General features: G+C 42.2%; 2 protein-coding genes across 2 annotated transcripts in view; both read right to left on the bottom strand.

Moving 5' to 3' along the window:
- Positions 1-4261: 4261 nt before the first annotated feature.
- Positions 4262-7991, bottom strand: LOC135511837 (zinc finger protein 263-like). The gene is made up of 4 exons (XM_064933325.1): positions 7101-7991; positions 6880-6980; positions 6629-6743; positions 4262-6473 (listed from the first exon to the last, which is right to left on the bottom strand). The coding sequence occupies exons 1-4, from the start codon at positions 7312-7314 to the stop codon at positions 5338-5340; spliced, it is 1566 nt and encodes a 521-aa protein (XP_064789397.1). The 5' UTR covers positions 7315-7991; the 3' UTR covers positions 4262-5337.
- Positions 7992-9268: 1277 nt separating this feature from the next.
- The window catches only part of tep1 (telomerase-associated protein 1), a 29930-nt gene continuing 18477 nt past the window's right edge, over positions 9269-20721 (bottom strand). The window contains 28 exon segments of the mRNA XM_064933255.1: positions 9269-10648; positions 10773-10877; positions 10977-11059; positions 11169-11283; positions 11403-11502; positions 11583-11714; positions 11895-12016; positions 12125-12255; positions 12361-12496; positions 12612-12697; positions 12816-12945; positions 13154-13258; positions 13379-13486; positions 13969-14126; positions 14244-14465; positions 14564-14693; positions 14782-14838; positions 15073-15285; positions 15400-15552; positions 15644-15743; positions 15848-15972; positions 16139-16259; positions 16378-16579; positions 16691-16735; positions 16844-16958; positions 17050-17138; positions 17236-17372; positions 17562-17721. Of these exon segments, the coding sequence (XP_064789327.1) occupies positions 10529-10648; positions 10773-10877; positions 10977-11059; positions 11169-11283; positions 11403-11502; positions 11583-11714; positions 11895-12016; positions 12125-12255; positions 12361-12496; positions 12612-12697; positions 12816-12945; positions 13154-13258; positions 13379-13486; positions 13969-14126; positions 14244-14465; positions 14564-14693; positions 14782-14838; positions 15073-15285; positions 15400-15552; positions 15644-15743; positions 15848-15972; positions 16139-16259; positions 16378-16579; positions 16691-16735; positions 16844-16958; positions 17050-17138; positions 17236-17372; positions 17562-17721 (3500 nt within the window). The 3' untranslated portion in view covers positions 9269-10528.

The following is a 20721-nucleotide window of genomic DNA, read 5'->3' as shown; positions in this document are numbered from 1 at the left end:
TTGCTACAGTTATTTTATTGTTGCTCCTTAATTATTTGACATATATAAAAAAAAATGTAACTGCTTTGTTGGTTTGTTGGTTAAGGGCTTGTAAGTATGCATTTCACTGGAAGGTCTAGACCTGTTGTATTTTGCGCATGTGACAAATCAAATTTGATTTGAACAGTTTTAAACTAGCCCACGCCTTTGTTTTGACTAGCAACTTCCGGTGGTTTCCCACGTCAGCCTCGCTTTCGTTTCAAAGTAGCGCCTGCGTGACTAAAGCGTATTCTAGCCCAACCGGTCGCAAGACAGCGGTATCACAGATAGACTAATGAGAGATATTTCACTGGATGTATAAATGTGAAGCATCCGGTTGGCGTTTCTACTCACTACCAAATATGGTAGGGAGAGGAAGCCAACTGGCGGGTAAAGGAAGAAGATAGAACGAATTTTGCCAACATTCTGCAAATTTTCTAATCAATTAAACATTTGATCTCAATGCAGTTTTCTGTTCACAAAAACAGAACATTATAAACAGAGTGGACTAAGTTTTGTAGACTTTACCTTTTGCAAAAGTTGTAAAAAAAAATAAAAACATCGCACTGTTTCGGTGCGCAAAGGCGTATCGAGTTATTGCACATGCGCACTTCAGAGTGGGCGTTCCCTAACGGATATATGCAGACGCATACTAAAACGTGCCAATAAGATATCACTAGCGCATGCTTGGCTCTGCCCACCTCCTTGCTCGTTCTGCCCACTATGACTAATTTGTTTCCTTTAGAAATGACAAGTTGTGTTCTATCTTGGTTTAGTTATAAAAAAAAATCGTTGTATTATTCCTTTTACGTCGTTTGTGAGCTTATCAACGACGTAAAAGGAATAATACTGCCTTCTTGCGGCCGGTTGGGGTAGTCTAGTCTGCATGTAGGGCAGCCATATCTATTGACAAAAAGAATTACAAAATGTTGATAGTAAAATGTCTTCTGTTTTAAGTAAAAGATATAGCTACATGTACGGGAGAGTGCAGTGCTGTGGCTCACATGGTTATAAATGCATAAAAGTCTAAAGTGGCTTCAGAAAGTATTCATTTTCTACATTTTGTTGCGTTAAAGCCTGAATTTAAAATGGATTAAATTGACATTTTTGTCACACATACCCCATAATGTCAAAGTGGAATTATGTTTTTTTGGTTTTATGTATTGAGCCAATACGTATTCAACTCCTTTGTTATGACAAGCCTAAATAAGTTCAGGAGTAAACATAATAATTCACAAGTCACATAATAAGATGAATGGATTAGTGTTTAACATGATTTTTGAATGCCTAGCTCATCTCTGTACTCAACACATACAATTATCTGTAAGGTCCCTAGACGAGCAGTGAATTTCAACCATAAAGACCAGGGAGGTTTTCCAATGCCTTGCAAAGAAGGGCACCTATTAGAAGACAGGTAAAAAAGCAGACATTGAATAACACTCTGAGCATGGTGAAGTTACTCATTATACTTTGGATGGTATATCAATACACCCCCCAGTAACTACAAAGATATAGGTGTCCGTCTTAACTCAGTTGCTGAAGAGGAAGGAAACCGCTCAGGGATTTCACCATGAGGCCAATGGTGACTTTAAAACAGTTACAGAATTGATCAACAACATTGTAGTTACTTCACAATACTAACATAAATGACAGAGTGAAAAGGAAGCCTGTACAGAATTAAAAATATTACAAAATATGCATCCTGTTTGCAATAAGACAGTAAAGTAAAACTGCAAAAAAATGTTTGAAAGAAATGAACTTCATGTCCTGAATACAAAGTGTTATGTTTGGGGCAAATCCTTCACATCACTGAGTACCACTCTTCATATTTTCAAGCATGGTGGTGGCTGCATGTTATGGGTATGCTTGTCATCGGCAAGTAATAGGGAGTTTTTTAGGATAAAATTGTAGAGCTAAGCACTGGCAAAGTCCTAGAGTAAATCCTGGTTGTCTGCTTTCCAACAGACACTGGGAGACAAGTTCACCTTTCAGCAGGACAAAACACCTAAAACACAAGGCCTAATATACACGGGAGTTGCTTACGAAGACGACATTGAATGTTCCTGAGTGGCCTAGTTACAATTGACTTAAATTGGCTTGAAAATCTATGATCAATGATCAACAACCAACTCGACAACCTTGAAGAATTTAAAAAATAATAATCTGCATATATTGTACAGCTCTTAAGGACTTATCCAGAAAGACTCACAGCTGTAATCGTTGCCAAAGGTAACTTGTGTGTGAATACTTATGTAAATGAGATATTTCTGTATTTCATATTCAATAAATCAACAAACATTTCTAAAAACATGTTTTCACTTTGTCATCATGGGGTAAAGTGGGTAGATGAGTGAGAAAAAAAATATCAATTTAATCCATTTAATTCAGACTAACACAAAATATGAAAGTCAAGGGGTATGAATACTGTCTTTGAGGCACTGTATATGCACTTAAATGCACAATGCACTCTGGTAAAATACAAAACACTTTCTTCAACCATTCATAACTCAGTTTATATATGATCAAATATTGTCATTAATATTGTCATTTCCATTCTACACACAACCTAATAAAACCATTCTGAAACGGTGGAATGGTATTAACTTAAGGAAAATGGATATAACTTACATTTAACATTTACATTTAAGTCATTTAGCAGACGCTCTTATCCAGAGCGACTTACAAATTGGTGAATTCACCTTCTGACATCCAGTGGAACAACTTGTATGACACACAGCTGGGGATCAAGGTCGATAAACCAGTTTCATGTAAACTTAATTTCATTATATACTCACAGGCCAGTTTAAAGGTACACCACAGCATTTACAAAAAATGGATCACTCCTAAAGACAGTGGCTTGCTATATAAAGCAGGCAGACAGGAGGCATTCAGTTCATTTGTTCTTAACTGACTTGCCTAGTTAAATAAAGGTCAAATAAAAGTTAGCATTTGATTGCATGTTAGAATGGCCAAAACGAGTGACCCAAGCGACTTTGAGCGTGGTATGATCATCTGTGCCAGGAGCGCTGGATCCAGTATCTCAGAAACGACAGCCCAACTGACATGCCTAGTTAAATAAAAAAGGAGGAAAAGCTTGTCAAAATTTCTAAAAACTTCTGTATTGTATTTTTCACATAGAAAGTGTTACTATGTAATAATGAACTATTTGTTCCATCTGGTCTGAGACAACATTAAACTTGTGTGTGGATCCCCTGGGTATGCGGGTGCCCCGTACTATGACACTGGACTCTCTCCTATGTGAGTTCTCTGATGTGACTTCATACCAGAACCCTGGGGGAAGCATTTCCCACACTGTGGATCATGTCTGATCAAGTTGCACTGCTGGGTGAAACTCCTGCCACATTGTTCGCAGGTGTACGGTTTCTATTCTATACATGTATTTTCATGTGTTTTGCTGCACTGAACATGTTAGCATGTGGTTTCCATATAGAAGAGTGAAGCGATGGCCTCACGTCATAGTAGGAACAGATGGCAGCCCACTATGAGATGGGAAAATTGAGATATTCTGAGAGTACTCTTCTGTGGAATGAAAGGAGAAATCTGGGTGACCATCAGGGTCAGTGTCTCTGCCTGGATCCACAGAGGTCAACAGCTGCCCACCAGACTCATCCATAACAAACTGGTCAGGTCCTGCCAGGGTTGTGGTCTGTTTCAGCTCCTCATCCTTCACTAGGTGTAGTGAGTCCTCGTCCTCGGCTGGCCGGTGCTGCTCTGTACTGAACACCTTTGTAGATGCGAGCCAGGGTGTTCCTGGTTCCTCTGGACAATCAGAATTGGGGTAATGTTGCACTGAGTGATCAGAAAATATGTTGGGTTGTGTGATGAAGTCCTCATCACGGTGCTGTTGCTCAAAGGATGGTGGTTTCCCAGGCTTGAAACCAGATTCTAAAGATTTGGGCATAAATATTAAGAAACATTACAAATGTTTTTTTTTGCCCAAATCTTTAGAATTTAGGACTACAAGCGAACTAGAACAAAGTCTTGTTGTCTGGCAAATATTGTGTATCTAATAATAAGATGAAAGAAGTATCATACAAACTCATTCACAGAATCTATCCTCTAAAGACCATTATTGTACAGATTCAAAATTGCTATTGATAACAATGGTTGTGACCCAGAGACTCTTGACCACTTATTTTGGGACTGTTATGTTACAAGATTTTGGAGTGAGTGAGATTTTATTTTAAGAAAAACTGCAAATTATATGGACCCCTGATTTAACTTTCATTGTTAGTTTATTTTTCATGGCAGATTCTTTCTCCATAAAATGAAGCAGGCGGAGAACAAACCCCTCTTCACATTGTTATGGAAAGAACTGAAACATTTTGAAATGATCTGTAAGTGTAAAAACAAAAAAGCAATACGTACCATAACTTTAAAACGCAACATGTAACAATTTCAGAGATTTTACTGAGTTAAGATTTTATTAAAGGAAAATCAATCAATTGACAATTTCTTTTATGAATCTATGGATTTCATCATGACTGGGAATACAGATACCGATCTTTGGGTCACAGATTCCTGAAAATAAATAAAAAAGGCAGGGGTGTGGATCAGGAAAACCATCAGTATCTGGTGTGACCACCAATTTACTAACATTTCTGAAAATGGATATAGTGTTTTGGAATAAAACTCTTCATATACACTACCCTATGTATTTATTTATAAAGTGAAGCTAAAACTTTTCATTTGGCGCTATACTCCATTTTGGATTTGATATCAAATGTTTTATGAGGTGACCTTTTATTTGAGGGTATTTTCATACATAACTTCTTTACCATTTAGAAATGTATGACCTTTATCTAGTTGCCCCCATGAAAGTTTCATAAGTATTTGGACAAATTTACTTAGAGTATTACATTGTGAAACGTTTAGTATTTTATCCCATAGTCAGAGCACGCAATGACTACAAACATGCATGCTTGTTGGAAATATTAGCATTTTTTGTGTTTGGATCAAAAATGTGTCAATAAAGTAGTGAATTGGGAGCATAAACAGTGTGAAGGGCCTTCCTCATCTGCACATGTATTCTTTCTTAGCCCAGCACATTTAAGGATGTGCGTATGCCCAACATTTCTATCGTCATTATGTTGTACCCAATAGAAATTAAAAGTAAATAACCTAGTGTGTCATTTTGGAGTCATTTTCATTGTAAATTAGAATATATTGTTTGTTTTTAAACAAACATATTATTATTTTATAAGTGAGGAGTCCTTAACAGTCAAACATGAACACCATTTTACCTTCTGTACCACATTTACCCATAAAGTGTTACAGAAAGAACTATGCAAGTATGAACTATTTGTTCCATCTGGTCTGAGACAACATTAAACTTGTGTGTGGATCCCCTGGGTATGTGTGTGCCCCGTATTGAGACACTGGACTCTCTCCTATGTGAGTTCTCTGATGTGACTTCATACCAGAGCGCTGGGGGAAGCATTTCCCACACTGTGTGCACTTGTAGGGCTTCTCTCCGCTGTGGACCACAGCATGTCTGATCAGGTTGCACTGCTTGGTGAAACTCCTGCCACACTGTTCACAGGTGTACGGTTTCTCTCCGGTGTGACTCCGGAGGTGTTCTTTTAGCTGCCAGAAACGAGGGAAGCTCTTACCACAGAAGGTGCAGCTGAAACGCCTCTCGGTGGTGCCACCTGATCTCCACTGAGTCCTCATTCTCTTCACCATGTTAAAACTACTGTGACTCAGGCTGTATCCAGAGAAGGTGGAGGTGGTGGCCATGTTTGACCCTGTCATGCACTCACTCAATCTCACTGTTGCTTCTGAAGCCCTGTATTGATGCTGCCTTGACTGTAGAGCTAAACTATTTCCATCATTATTTGAGTTCAGCATCTCGCTACTCTGTCCCTCCGGCATCTGTTGTCTAGTCTCATCAGCCAATGTCCTGACATGTCTTTTCATGTGTTTTGCTGAACTGAACACGTTAGCATGTGGTTTCCAAATAGAAGAGTGAAGCGACAGCCCTACATCATCCCTCATAGTAGGAACAGATGACAGCCCACTATGAGATGGGAAAATTGAGATATTCTGAGAGTACTCTTCTGTTGAATGAAAGGAGAAATCTGGGTGGCCTTCAGGGTCAGTGTCTCTGCCTGGATCCACAGAGGTCAACAGCTGCCCATCAGTCTCATCCATAACAAACTGGTCAGGTCCTGCCAGGGTCACGGTCTGATCCAGCTCCTCCTCTTTCTCATTCTTCACCATCAATAGGTCTAGTGAGTCCTCGTCTGGCCGGTGCTGCTCTGTGCTGAACACCTCTGTAGATGCGAGCCGGGGTGTTCCTGGTTCCTCTGGACAATCAGAATTGGGGTAATGTTCCACTGAGTCTCTGGGAGATATGCTGGGTTGTGTGATGAAGTCCTCATCACAGTGCCGTTGCTCAAAGGATGGTGGTTTCCCAGGCTTGGAACCAGACTCTAAAGATTTGGAGATAAACATAACAAAAGGCCCTTAACAGTTGCAAAATATGACTGCTTTAGAACTGACTGTGTGTACGTGCACTCCATATGCCAGAACATAAAACACCACAGTCTTCAATAGACAGAGCAGTAGCCCTTATGGTCACACCCACCCTCTCCAGTGATCCTGAACTCTGCCTGAGGGTCAGTCTTCCACACGTCCTCTGCTGTCTCCTCATCTTTGATCAGTATGGGTTCAGTCTCCACTCTCTGCTCCACATCTGTAGGCTGTAACAGGGACTGAGGTTATTACTCTGGACACACCATTTCTAATGCTTTTCATACTCATGAATCACACAAAAGAAGTACATTTTCCTGATATTCCAATATCAGAACTGTCATTTTAAAATGTGATGTATCACACCTTGGGTTGAGAGTCCCCTTCAACAGCCATCTCTCCGCCTCTCCACTGTGAACTACTCCTCTGCTTGTTCAAAACTATCTTGACTGGATATGAAGAGCTCTCTGGTGCCATGGGATAAAACACGGGAAAATACTAGTAATTGTATTCAGTCAAATATTAGGGCTATTAACACATTTACGTGTTGCATATGCAATCAATTTAACATGAATAACATCAACTACCTTTTCTCCTGACTCGTCCTCGTGTCTTCTTCAGCTCGCTCTCCATCATTTGACACTTCCTTTTCAGTACATCAATATCTCGCTGGCTTTGGGTCATTTCCAAACGTATAACAGCACAGCTATCATCTACACGATTGTTTATTTCGGCTACCGCTGCTTTAGCCAATACCTCCATAATGGATATAAACTGCACCTGAAAATTGCAGCTGGCCATCTTGTCCAGCCCAAATTACAGATTTGTATTATCTGTGTAAAGTCTACAATTTCCAAGCTAATGTTCAATAAACAAGCCGTAAATGTCGATAAATTAAAACAACGCGTGATGCGTGCGCAATTGCACTTCCGTTCAACAACTCGTGACGTAAGTATTTATTACCGTAAATATGAGATTGCAACAAACCTTCAAAATTGTTAGAATAAGCACTGGCACAACAAATAGCAGGGTATATTATAGTCTGCATGTAGGATAGCCATATCTATTGACCAAAAAAGATGCCGTTTTAAAGAATTCAGATCGTAAAACGTATTAGTCAATACAAGATATGGCTACATGTAGTGTAATGCAGTGGCGCACATGGTTATTACAGGTCATGAACAATACATGCTTTTCATGAAATTGGATGGTATTTGGATGAAACCTGATCAAAGTATGATGACCAAAGTACGAAAAAAATACTGTTGGTTCTACATTGATACAATTTGATCATAAAGTTACTGGTCCCTTCCTCCATGTCAAACACTTTGATTCAGGAGGCACGCGTATTGAGAAGGTTGCAATTACGCCCTGTGATTTGGAGTGTTCATGCATTTGAGCATTCCTGATAAACCCCACAGAAGTAGGGTCGGGCACTGTTTTTCCCGAGTTCTGTTAACGATGGCGAGGCGGGAACGAAGTACACTGTGTACTAGTTTAGATAGTTCGTCAATGACTCCGGTACACGGAACGCGGGGTCTAGTTCGTACATGATGTCGCTAACTATATATAGCTTGTACACGGTAATATAGCTTGTACACGGTGTCACCCGAGCGGAGGCGGAGACAATTATTATTATTATTATTTTTTACCTTTATTTAACCAGGCAAGTCAGTTAAGAACAAATTCTTATTTTCAATGACGGCCTGGGAACAGTGGGTTAACTGCCTGTTCAGGGGCAGAACGACATATTTGTACCTTGTCAGCTTCCGGTTACTAGTCCAACGCTCTAACCACTAGGCTACCCAGATCCGGGAGACAGATGCAGTAATGCCCACATGCAGGAACACCCCAAATTGTGACCTGCAGTTTCACAGAGGATTATTGAAGGAATAGGGTGACATCGCCCTAAGTCTCATTTTAATACACCAATGGTAACATGATATCCTCTTACCTAATTTACATAAGTACCTTGTAACCAACAGGCATTTCTCTACACCCGCGATAACATCTGCTGAACACGTGTATGTGACCAATACAATTTGATTTGAACATTGGAGAACGCGTGTTTGCGGAGGGGGTGCGAGATAGATATAGAACCTCACAGTGGAGGTCATAATACCCATAACACCTAATAAGGAAATTGTTCCAATTGCTATTTCCACCATTCATTTTTCACATAGGGAATTTTAGAAAAACTTAAAAGAGCAGTGTTTGGTGTAGGCTTACCCTGGCGTGACATTTTGAGAACCAAATACATCTATGACTTTTATCAAATATTCAGCTCGATTTACTCTCAGATTCAAAAATGCTAATAAGCATCAAAGACATCATGTAAGACTACAAATTTCTAGCTGACATCTCTAGCTGACACCAAGAAGGAGAGTGATGTCGTACTGCATCAGATGACCTGGCCTCCACAATTAACCGACCTCAACCATACAGAGATGGTTTGGGATGAGTTGGACCGCAGAGTGAAGGAAAAGCAGCCAACAAGTGCTCAGCATATGTGGGAACTCCTTCAAGACTGTTGGAAAAGCATTCCAGGTGAAGCTGGTTGAGAGAACACTAAGAGTGTGCAAAGCTGTCATCAAGACAAAGGGTTGCTACTTTGAAGAATCTAAAATTAACAAATCAAAATACATTTTATAACACTTTCTTGGTTAACACGTGATTCCATGTGTTATTTCATAGTTTTGCTTTCTTCAATGTAAAAAAAATAGTAAAAATAAAGAAAAACCCTTGAATGAGTAGATGTGTTCAAATTTGTGACTGGTACTGTGTGAGAGAGCACACAAACCCACACTTTATTTCAGGTAACTATTGCATAGTACATGCATTATAGCTAATTAACATTTAGAGGTCCTTCTCTTAGGTTTTAAAGGCATGTACATATAAGTATTGGGTATTAGTATGCATATTACATGGTGTGTAGAAGATAGTGTTGATTGAGTTGCTTGAAAGAATATTCATAAAAGTACAGTAGTACTGATAGACTACATGCAAAAGTATGTGGACGCCAGCTTGTCAAACATCTCATTCCAAAATCATGGGCATTAATATGAAGTTGGTCTCCCCTTATGCTTTAATAACTTCCACGCTTCTGGGAAAGCTATCCACTAGATGTTGGAACATTGCTGCGGGGACTTGCTTCTATTCAGCCCCAAGAGCATTAGTAAGGTCGAGCACTGATGTTGGGCGATAAGGCCTGGCTTGCAGTCAGCGTTCCAATTCATCCCAAAGGTGTTCAATGGGTTTGAGGTCAGGTAGCATTCTCCTGGCATCCGCCAAACCCAGATTCCTCTGTCGGCCTGCCAGATGTTGAAGCATGATTCATCACTCCAGAGAATGCTCCAGAGTCCTATGGTGGCGAGCTTTACACCACTCCAGCCGACGCTTGGCATTATGCATGGTGATCTTAGGCTTGTCTGTGGCTGCTCGGCCATGGAAACCCATTTCAAGAAGCCCCCGACAAACAGTTCTTGTGCTGATGTTACGTCCTGAAGCCGTTTGGAACTCGGGAGTGAGTGTTGCAACCGAGGACAGACAATTTTTTTTACACGCTTCGGCCGTCCCGTACTGTGAGCAGTCCCGTTCTGCAGGGCAGAAATTTGATGAACTGACTTGTTGGAGAGGTGGCATCCTATGATGGTGCCACGTTGAAAGTCACTGAGCTCTTCAGTAAGGCCATTCTATTGACAATGTTTGTCTATGGAGATTGCATGGCCCCCCTAGCTCTGACAGCTACGTTAAAGGAACATTTTTTACTTTCTATGCCTGTAATATGTGGTTGTCCCCCTAGCTATCTTAAGATGAATGCACTAACCTTTAGTCACTCTGTATAAGTGCATCTGCTAAATGACAAAAATATCAATGTAAAATGTGTGGCTGAAATAGCCAAATCAACTCATTTGAAGGGGTGTCCACATACTTTTGTATATATAGTGTATATCTGTGTGAGAGTAAGTTAATTATGACTGTGCGTGTATACAATGTATGTGTGTACACTGGGTGGTTATTCTCTCCAGGAGAGGAAGTAGAGCTGGCCCAGTGCATCGCCACACACCAGTTCACTGGAGCAGTGTGGGTTCACCTCCAAGACCAGAACAGGACCCGCACACACAAACACACCCACCTGTGCAGAAACACAGAGATAGTGTAAGCACACACACACACACACACACACACCATTACTGTGACTATTCATCTGTTCTTTGTGAAATGATTTGAGTACGTGAAAGAGTGAGAATGACATGCACCTGTTTCTTGGTGTTTCTATCCCACATTTTGACCGTTCTGTCATGGGACGCCGAGATGATAGTGCTGTTGGTGAGTCTCAGAACACTGATCCTGTCACTGTGTGCCTAGGGAAAATCAATCAAAATTATCATAGAAAAATAAGACAACAGTTTCCTCTTCAAGACAGTCACCATCACCATCAGAGAAAAGGGGAGGGATCTTACAGGTTTCCTGCTGCTCCAGGAGTTGATGTTTGGTGGCTGGTTGAACCACATATTCCCCTTGGAATCTCCACACACAACCAACTCTGGAGACAGGACACAAATGACAGTGTAGTTAATAAATTATTAATTTACAGATGATTCACAAGTAGTATCAAAATTAATATGAGTGTCATTGTACTGCAGTGCAGCTACCTCTCTCCACAGTCACAGCAGTTATCCAGCCACCTTTTCCACCACAAGTCTCCTCCATTTCTAGCTCAATTTTACCACATGATGACTGTAGGTCAGTCTTTGGGCCCATGGCATACTAGGGAAGGCAGATAGGACCATATTATAATCTACCAATATAACTCTTATTAAAACAATCTAAAACAGCAGCAGTGTTGTCATTGATGATGATTATATCAGTGATGGTGGTAAACTTACCATGAAGCCAAGCACAATCTGTCCTTTCTTTTCGCCCACCAGCCAAGTGCTTTTTTCATCATTGGCCACCATCCCAAGAATGTGTGTGTCATCCTTCCAACTGCAATTTAGGCAAGTTATGTACATTTCAAGTCAGTATTTTTCATCTAATAATGTGTATACCATGAGTGAGTGCTTTACTTGTCAATCTCTCTATTAGCGTCAGCGAGGACATTGATGATATTTCCATCCTCACAGGTTCCCAGCAGGATGGAACAGTAGTACAGGTGCATCACTGGGGTAGGCACTGAGTATGTGGACACCTTCAACAGACTAGGGACAACAGGATGACAGTCTTTGCCGGCAGGCAATGCAGGAGTACAAGAACAAATGTTGACTAAAATTTTATCCATGTACAGATATTGCCTGAATCAATCTCTTACAAATGCCAAATTGGGCCAATAGCAACCATCGCCAGTGTGAAAACTTGACATATAATGGCCAAGAGCTGACCTTGCAGTGTTGTGCTGAGGATTCCACTCCACCTTCCACACTGACACGGAGCGTTGCCTGCATCCCACAGCAAACTGGTCATCAGGCATGGAGCATATCGCTGTTACACTACTGTCAGACACCTGAGCGACACAAGCAAATCAAAGATAAACCAACTTTGTTCTATTAGTCAATGAGAGAATCACAATAAAACTACAAGGTGCTGAATGGTTGGCACTGTATGGAGATACCTTTTTGTGGCCAACTGCAGAATTGTGTTTCCATAGCTCCACTCTGCCAGACTCATAGCCAGACAGTAGCAAATCCCCACTCTGGCAGAAGGACAGAGCGGTAACAGTGCCCCTCTGGTTGAGAGGACTCTCTGGAAGAAAGAATAAAGAGGGGAAATTCATCAATAAATCAAAAAACAAGTATAGAAATTGGAGGATTGGTTTAGGTTGACTATTCAGGTTGATAAATGTGTTACCCATTGCTGCAGCAACGCTCCAAGACCTCAACGACCGATCTTGAGAAACAGTGAGGAATGCCGGGACTCCTTTCTGCTTTGAGACTGCTCCATGTATCCCTCCGCTGTGGCCTTGCAAGGTGCTGTGATGCTGTACCTAGAATTAGGAGGCAAAGAGACAATCAGACCAAGCATCACTGCATATTGATACATGCATCTTATTCAAATCAACCTAAATCCTAGAAATTACAAGCAAATTGCATTAATCCCACCTGGAAGGGGTACCACAGCTTCACTGTGCCATCATCAGACGCCGTAGCAACCACCATGTCCTCCTGCTTAGTTTCCTTGGTCTTGTCTGAATACAAAACATTTAGGAACAATACACTACATGACCACAATGGTATGTGTATCATAGTACTTTTAAAAAGGGGAATAATATTAATATGTTTAATTATTTAGTAAAGATGCAGTACCTGGGTCAGGTAGCACAGAGCAGTGGTGTATGCGTGACCTGTGAGCTGAAATCCTGCTGATTTCCATCCCTGAATCCCATTTCCACACGTGCAGCTCCCCCTCGGCACAGCCTGCTATCACAAACTCTCCCTGCGGACCCCCCAAGACAACAAACATCATCAAGACAAAATGGAAACACCATCACAACTTCCAGTGCCTCATTACATAGACAGCACAATTTCACTGTGAAGATACTTTTTTCCCCCTCAACTCCTTCTCCATTAAGACTACAGTTTAAAGCCAATCCATCCAGTACCATTTTAGAGAGGTCCATACTGCCCACTATTGTTAGACTCACCAGGCAGCAGACTGCACTGAGGGAGGATCTCGCCAGGATCTCTCTCACACTGCGACCTTTCTGTAGGTCCCACATACGGATCTTGCAGTCACTGGAACAGCTCACCTGAGAGACAGACAGACATCAAGTTACTTGGGTTTAATTCAGAAGTATCTTTGTAGTTGAAATGATAATTATCATCAAGATAAAAACAGGCAAAAAAAAAAACACTAAACAGACACTAACCACACAGTTTGGGCCCCAGACACAGCCAGTTATCCAGTCTCCATGGCAGTGTGGTAGAGACTGAGTGAGAGTAGGAGGAGAGGAACTGGCATTCCACACCATTAGAACCTGAAAAGAAAGTCACATTATCACTACAACTGCCACAAGTAACAGACAGCTCTTAATATTCTTGGTTGTTTCCATCAACAACATCCCCACTATTCACAATAAAAGTACAATTTCAACACACTAACTAATCTCTCGTGGACTGACTACGTAAACAACAGGTACCGTAGATCTGTCATGACACAACGGGATGCATAAGATAACGAGCAGCATTCATTTCAGTACTTGTCAATGGTTATTTGGACAAAACACGATTTCACAGGTGTTTGCAACTTTCACATTTCTGAAGGGGACATTTGGCCCATAGACTTGCCCGTAACTTGCAAAGAGAGCGGATGGAGCTCTTAGTTCCATCCTCGTTCTCCCTCTTCCTTTAACGCGTATGGACCCAGAACTTAAATCGAGCATCTGACCACTTTAGTTCTGGGTTAACTGAGATTACACACCAACCGAAACTCAAATATGAACACTCTTTAAACCTATACCTGATCTTTTCCACCAGACAGCAACTCCTCCCCAGTTGGACTGAAGGCCAGGCAGGTGACCCCTCCACTGTGACCTCTCAGGACAGAGATCACACTGGGGTCAACCCAGGGGTCAGAGGTCAAGTCCTTCACTGCCCACAGAGCAATGGAGCAGTCATCTGAGGAAAGAGATGGCGAAAGTTAGTAAATTGTTAATAAAATGATTAGATGAATTAGTGATTAGTACAAAATAAGTTTACTACTGATCAACTGAGTGTTTAAGTTATTGGTCTGACCTGAGGCAGAGGTCAGATAAGAGGAGTTTTGTGCCAGGGCCAGGATGGGGCCTTGTTGCACCCCAAAACATCCCAGCAACACCATGTCTGCCTCCTCCTGTCTCCACACCCTCAGCCGCTGGTCCCCGCCCCCAGACACCAGCAGCTCAGGTTCGTCTGCAGCCAGCCACATCAGGCAGAGGATAGACACCCGCAGGTCCTTACTAGCCCATGTGCTCTCACCTGCACAATAGGGTTGGGGTGTGTTAAGTGATTCATTAAATGTATTAATTTCCTTGGCTTGCAGAGTTGTGTTTGTTGGCAAACTTAAAACCATATACCTGATTCAAGACTGAAAAGCTTCAACCCATCACCATGGTAACCCACTGCAGCATAACCACCAGCGACAGCCACACATAGAGCAGCGGGCTCCGTGGTTGACATCTTCTTTCCCTTCTGAATAACAGACTCCTGTCAAGGCAAACAAAGTGATTTTTGAGATTCCAAGTGACAGAAATGGAAATTGAGGAACTTCTGAAACATGAGTGGAACAGCATACCTTGGATTCTCCAAATACATTCACAGAGCGACCCAGACCACCTGACCATAACTGGACCTGTGGAGGAAGGGGGGACAGGCAAATAAGGAACCTCTCAAAGTGTGTGTGCGCATATGGGAAGATCTCAATTGCTTACTCCTCGCATCCGCTCTCCTCAAAACCCATTGGATGAGAAAGACAGAGGTCCCTCCTCTCTGAAACTACTCCTACAATGGGTTTTGACAAGGAAAGGATGAAAGGAGTATGCAATTGAGATCTTCCCTGTGTGTGTAGGTAAACCATCCTTCTCACCGTGTGGTCAGATCCAGCACTCAGGAGTATGGTCCCGCCCAGCAGGAAGGTGAGCACCTCTGTAGATCCGCTGTGAGCCTGGTAGCGCCCCACGCAGGTAGAGGCTGGAACTGACCACATCCTCACCTCTCCAGACAGACAGCCAGAGCATAGCAGAGAAGAGGAGGGAGAGAAAGACAGACTGCGTACTGACCTCTGATGACCAGAGAGAGTCTGGAAGGGAGGAAGGAAGGAGGAATGATGAAAGGTTGTTTTAAAACAACAAATGAATTAAACATTTAACAGTGTGACATCTCTCGCTGCAATACGGTCCTTCATTCGACTCACCGTAACTTCACCCTTCAGCCAGTTCCAGAGACGCACAGCTCCATCCCAACCCCCAGCTGCCACAAGATGACCTTCAGGGTCAAAGGTCACACAGTTCAGAGGGCTAGTGCTAGAGAGGGCTGTGACCAGACTGCCCTTTGGAGATGACCACACCTGTGGAGAATAACATTGATAACATTAACGTTCAAATGAATGGCTGAAGTAGGAATCAGAGCGACTGGCATAGTCTTGATGTAAGACTCACTTTAAGGCTTAAGTCCAGAGACACAGTTGCAAGGTGCTTCCTGTCTGCACTGACGTCACTTCCTGTTATTCTGTTTGAGTGGCCATCGATGAGGGCAGTTCTAGAAAGACAAGACAGTTAACCATTTTGTATGTCTGCAAGTTTGGAATTTCGTAATCCCATATAGGCCTTGGGAACTTTTTTTTATTCCAAGCACTGTCTCACCTGCAGCCATTCTCAACATCCCACAATTCAATCCGTCCATCAAATGAAGTAGTTCCCATAAGCCCCTCACTCAAGAAGACACATCCTGAGATTCCGTCACAGCTGCTCACCAGTGACCTCACTTCCTGTTAACGGTCAAGGTAAAATGGACTTAGATTCAAAGATGGAGCATTTGAAAGATATTACTGTCATATTTTAGTGCTGATGGTGGCATATAGTCAGTATTAAGTCCTTTCCTAGTCTGTTAGGTCAGTGGCATATTGTTGTTATGAAAATAGAGCAGGAGTTTACCTGTCCAGTCTCTGTGTGGACGAGGTGGAGGGTGCCCTGTCCAGTCCCTACTGCCATGACCCCACCCCCTGGACTCACAACCACACAGGTGGGCTCAGAGGAGAAGGTGGAGACCAGCTTACTGTGGTAACAGAGGACACCAGCATCACTAAGATAACAATATAACTAACTCACTGAGGTAGGGAACACAGAGGTCAATATGGTCTAACTGCAATAACTGTAAAAATCAGATTAGCTACCTGGTTTCCGTCTGGGTATGTTGTTCATTGTTCAGCCACCTCATCACATGCACCCCTTTCCCCATCATGCCTTGTGCCCATACATGGGCGTCAGTGTGGTTGGGCTCGTTAAGAGCTTGCTGCAGAAACAGGGCTGGCCATGAGGACAGGATGGGTGCATGGCGCTGCAGGAACCCAACACAATCTGTCAGACCGCTCTGGTCTTCAGAGGAAAAAGGAGAGAAAGACTCAACTCTGGGCTTTCTGTCTGAGGAACAGATTCTAGAGAATTTTCTATACAGGTAACCAGTAAAAAAGGGCTAAATTATTTTACCTAAAGTGTCCCATGTACCAATACCTTCCGACTCGAACCTCTTGCCTGCAGTGAAGAGAATAATAAAAGTGGAAGTAGAGTAGATTAGTTAATAGATAACCTAACACCCATTATCGAATGAAGTTCTTTCATTTCTCCAGAGAGGTGACTTACCAAACAAGCTGTAGGTCTCCAGGAGGTGGTGCAGGAGGCCATGGCGCACGTTTGCAAACAGGAAATTATAACTAGAGAGCAGGCAATGCAGCGCCTCCCACTGGCCACTTCTCATCTGACCAAAGACAACCAAGTGTTAAGGTGTGGTCAGTGACACAGAGGTCAACTGGGAGAGAGGTTAAAAAGCTAGAGGAAGTGTCACTGACCAGGTGGAATGGCAGGTTCAAAATGGAGCTGGCCTCACAGTGAAGAAATGTGCATGTTCCCTGAGGATCTGCCAGCACCCAAAGATGGGCTGAGAGAGAAATAAACAAATCCTTATGTATCCATGTTTGTTTATATACAGATGTAAGCAGTGAATTTGTGTGTAGGATCTTTATAATAGTAGCTACCTGCCAACAGGATATGAGCCCTGGTCCAGTCAGCCTCTCCTGGTAGGAGGAGCTCTTTTTTAAAGGCCAGCTTGACCTCGGGATTGGTCAGTGCCAGGAGGTCATCCGGGCCGTAACAGTGGGATGGATCAATCAGGCTGCAGAACAGAGTCAACAAAGAGATGAACTGTGTTTACGTTCAATTCCTTACAACAGCACATTCCATGAGAGGGAGTGAACACTTCTGGGAGAAGGGTAGAGAATTGAGCATCATCCAATATTAGTTTGATTGCCTCATTAACCCAAATCTGACCTCCGACTGCCCATCATTTGACACAGTCTCATACCTCTGTATACTCCGCATCATGTGGGAGAAGTTTGCCATCGGGACACGCTTTATGGGCTTTCTGGCCAAGTGCAGCATATCCTGCCATGTTGCCTTCTCACCTCCAGAGGTCAGGCCATTGCACATGTTCAGTATGGCATATAGGTCTCTCTCCCTCAGGCCTGCAATGGAACCAGGGGGGAATTGTTATGACATGTCACACAGATCAGCATTGCTGAGTGAGATGAGGAAACGTGATTAGTAAGTAGGGTATGAATATTAGTGAGTGGTAGATTTTAGCCACTGGAGTCACTTGAGCAGATATAAAAGTTTGTCCACACCACCATCAGCCACCAGGTAAGGAGTGCAAGTCCAAATTAGGTTTTGGGTAACATATAGGAAGTACAGTTGAAATCAGAAGTTTACATACACTTAAGGTTGGAGTCATTAAAACTTGTTTTATCAACCACTCCACAAATTTCTTTTTAACCTCTTGAAGCTAGGGGGCACTATTTTTATTTTTGGAAAAATAACATTCCCAATTTCTCAGGACCAGATGCTAGAATATGCATATAATTGCCAGCTTAGGATAGAAAACACTCTAAAGATTCCAAAACTGTAAAAATATTGTCTGTGAGTATAACAGAACTGATATTGCAGACGAAATCCTGAGAAAAATCCAATCAGGAAGTGACTCTTATTTTGAAACCCCTGTCTTTCTATGCATCCCTATTGCCCATTGAAAGGGATATCAACCAGATTCCTTCTTCTGTGGCTTCCCTAAGGTTTTACAGCCTTTAGACAGATTCAGGCCTTTATTTTGAAGAATGAGCGTAAATGTCCACATTGCGTAAGTGGTCAGTTGTTGGCTCTAAGTGTGATTTTTGCGCTAAACAGAGAGGTAGCCATTTTTCCTCCCGGTCCTAGTGAAAAGCCAACTGTCCCGGTTGATATATTATCGAATAGATATTTGAAAAACACCTTGAGGATTGATTATAAAAAAACGTTTGCCATGTTTCTGACGATATTATGGATATAATTTGGAATTTTTGTCCGCGTTCACATGACCACTATTTCCGGTGGATTCCTAGACATAACGCATCAAACTAAACAGAGGTATTTGGATATAAAAAATATCTTTATTGAACAAAAGGAACATTTGCTGTCTAACTGGGAGTCTTGTGAGTGAAAACATCCGAAGCTCAAAAGGTAAACGATTAATTTGATTGCTTTTCTGACTTGTGACCAAGTTACCTGCCGCTAGGTGTACATAATGTTTTGTTAGTATATCGATAAACTTACACAAACGCTTGTATTGTTTTCGCTGTAAAGCATAATTTCAAAATCTGAGACGACAGGGTGATTAACAAAAGGCTAAGCTGTGTTTCGCTATATTTCACTTGTGATTTCATGAATATGAATATTTTCTAGTAAGATGATTTGACCGTTGCGCTATGCTACTTAGCGTAGCTGATGACAATTATCCCGGATCCGGGGGGTGGTTCCAAGAGGTTAACAAACTATAGTTTTGGCAAGTCGGTTAGGACATCTACTTTGTGCATGACAAGTAATTTTTCCAACAATTATTTACAGACAGATTATTTCACTTATAATTCACTGCATCACAATTCCAGTGGGTCAGAAGTTTACATACACTAAGTTGACTGTACCTTTAAATAGCTTGAAAAATTCCAGAAAGTGAAGTCATGGCTTTAGAAGCTTCTGATAGACATATTTGAGTCAATTGGAGGTGTACCTGTGAATGTATTTCAAGGCCTACCTTCAAACTCAGTGTCTCTTTGGTTTACATCATGGGAAAATCAAAAGAAATCAGCCAAGACCTCAAATTTTTTTGCAGACCTCCACAAGTCTGGTTCATCCTTGGGAGCAATTTCCAAACGCCTGAAGGTACCACATTCATCTGTACAAACAATAGTATGCAAGTATAAACACCATGGGACCACGCAGCCGTCATACCTCTCAGGAAGGAGACGCGTTCTGTCTCCTAGAAATTAATGTACTTTGGTGCGAAAAGTGCAAATCAATCCCAGAACAACAGCAAAGGACCTTGTGAAGATGCTGGAGGAAACAGGTACAAAAGTATCTGTATCCACAGTAAAAATTAGTCCTATATCGACATTACCTGAAAGGCTGCTCAGCAAGGAAGAAGCCACTGCTCCAAAACCACCATAAAAAAAGCCAGACTACGGTTTGCAACTGCACATGGGGACAAAGATCGTACCTTTGGGAGAAATGTCATCTGGTCTGATGAAACAAAAATAGAACTGTTTGGCCATAATGACCATTGTTATGTTTGGAGGAACAAGAGGGAGGCTTGCAAGCCAAAGAACACCATCCAAACCGTGAAGCACAGGGGTGGCAGCATCATGTTGTGGGGGTGCTTTGTTGCAGGAGGGACTGGTGCACTTCACAAAGTAGATGGCAACATGAGGCAGAAAAATGATGTGGATATATTGAAGCAACATCTCAAGACATCAGTCAGGAAGTTAAAGCTTGGTTGCAAATGGGTCTTCCAAATGAACAATGACCCAAAGCATACTTCCAAAGTTGTGGCAAAATGGCTTAAAGACAACAAATTTAAGGTATTGGAGTGGCCATCACAAAGTCCTGACCTCAATCCTATAGGACATTTGTGGGCAGAACTGAAAAAGCATGTGCGAGCAAGGAGGCCTACAAACCTGACTCAGTAACATCAGCTCTGTCAGGAGGAATGGGCCAAAATTCACCAATCACTTACTGTGGGAAGCTTGTGGAAGGCTATCTGAAACATTTGACCCAGTTTAACAATTTAAAGGCAATGCTACCAAATACTAATTGAGTGTATGTAAACTTCTGACCCACTGGGAATGTGATGAAAGAAATAAAAGCTGAAATAAGTCATTCTCTCTACTATTATTTTTACTAGGATTAATTGTCAGGAATTGTGAAAACCTGAGTTTAAATGTATTTGGCTAAGGTAAACTTCCGACTTCAACTTTGTGTGTTGAAAAGACAGTGGATGGTGCCTCCCGGGTGGCGCTGTGCCACCAGAGACTCTGGGTTCGCGCCCAGGCTCGCGCAATTGGCACAGCGTTGTCCGGGTTAGGGAGGGATTGGCCGGTAGGGATATCGTTGTCTCATCACGCACCAGCGACTCCTGTGGCGGGCTGGGCACAGTGCAC

Source organism: Oncorhynchus masou, chromosome 3, assembly GCF_036934945.1.
Source record: "Oncorhynchus masou masou isolate Uvic2021 chromosome 3, UVic_Omas_1.1, whole genome shotgun sequence".
Classification (NCBI taxonomy): Eukaryota; Metazoa; Chordata; class Actinopteri; order Salmoniformes; family Salmonidae; genus Oncorhynchus; species Oncorhynchus masou.
The sequence above is the reverse complement of the archived record's forward strand: the minus strand, read 5'-3'. Positions and strand labels throughout refer to the sequence as shown.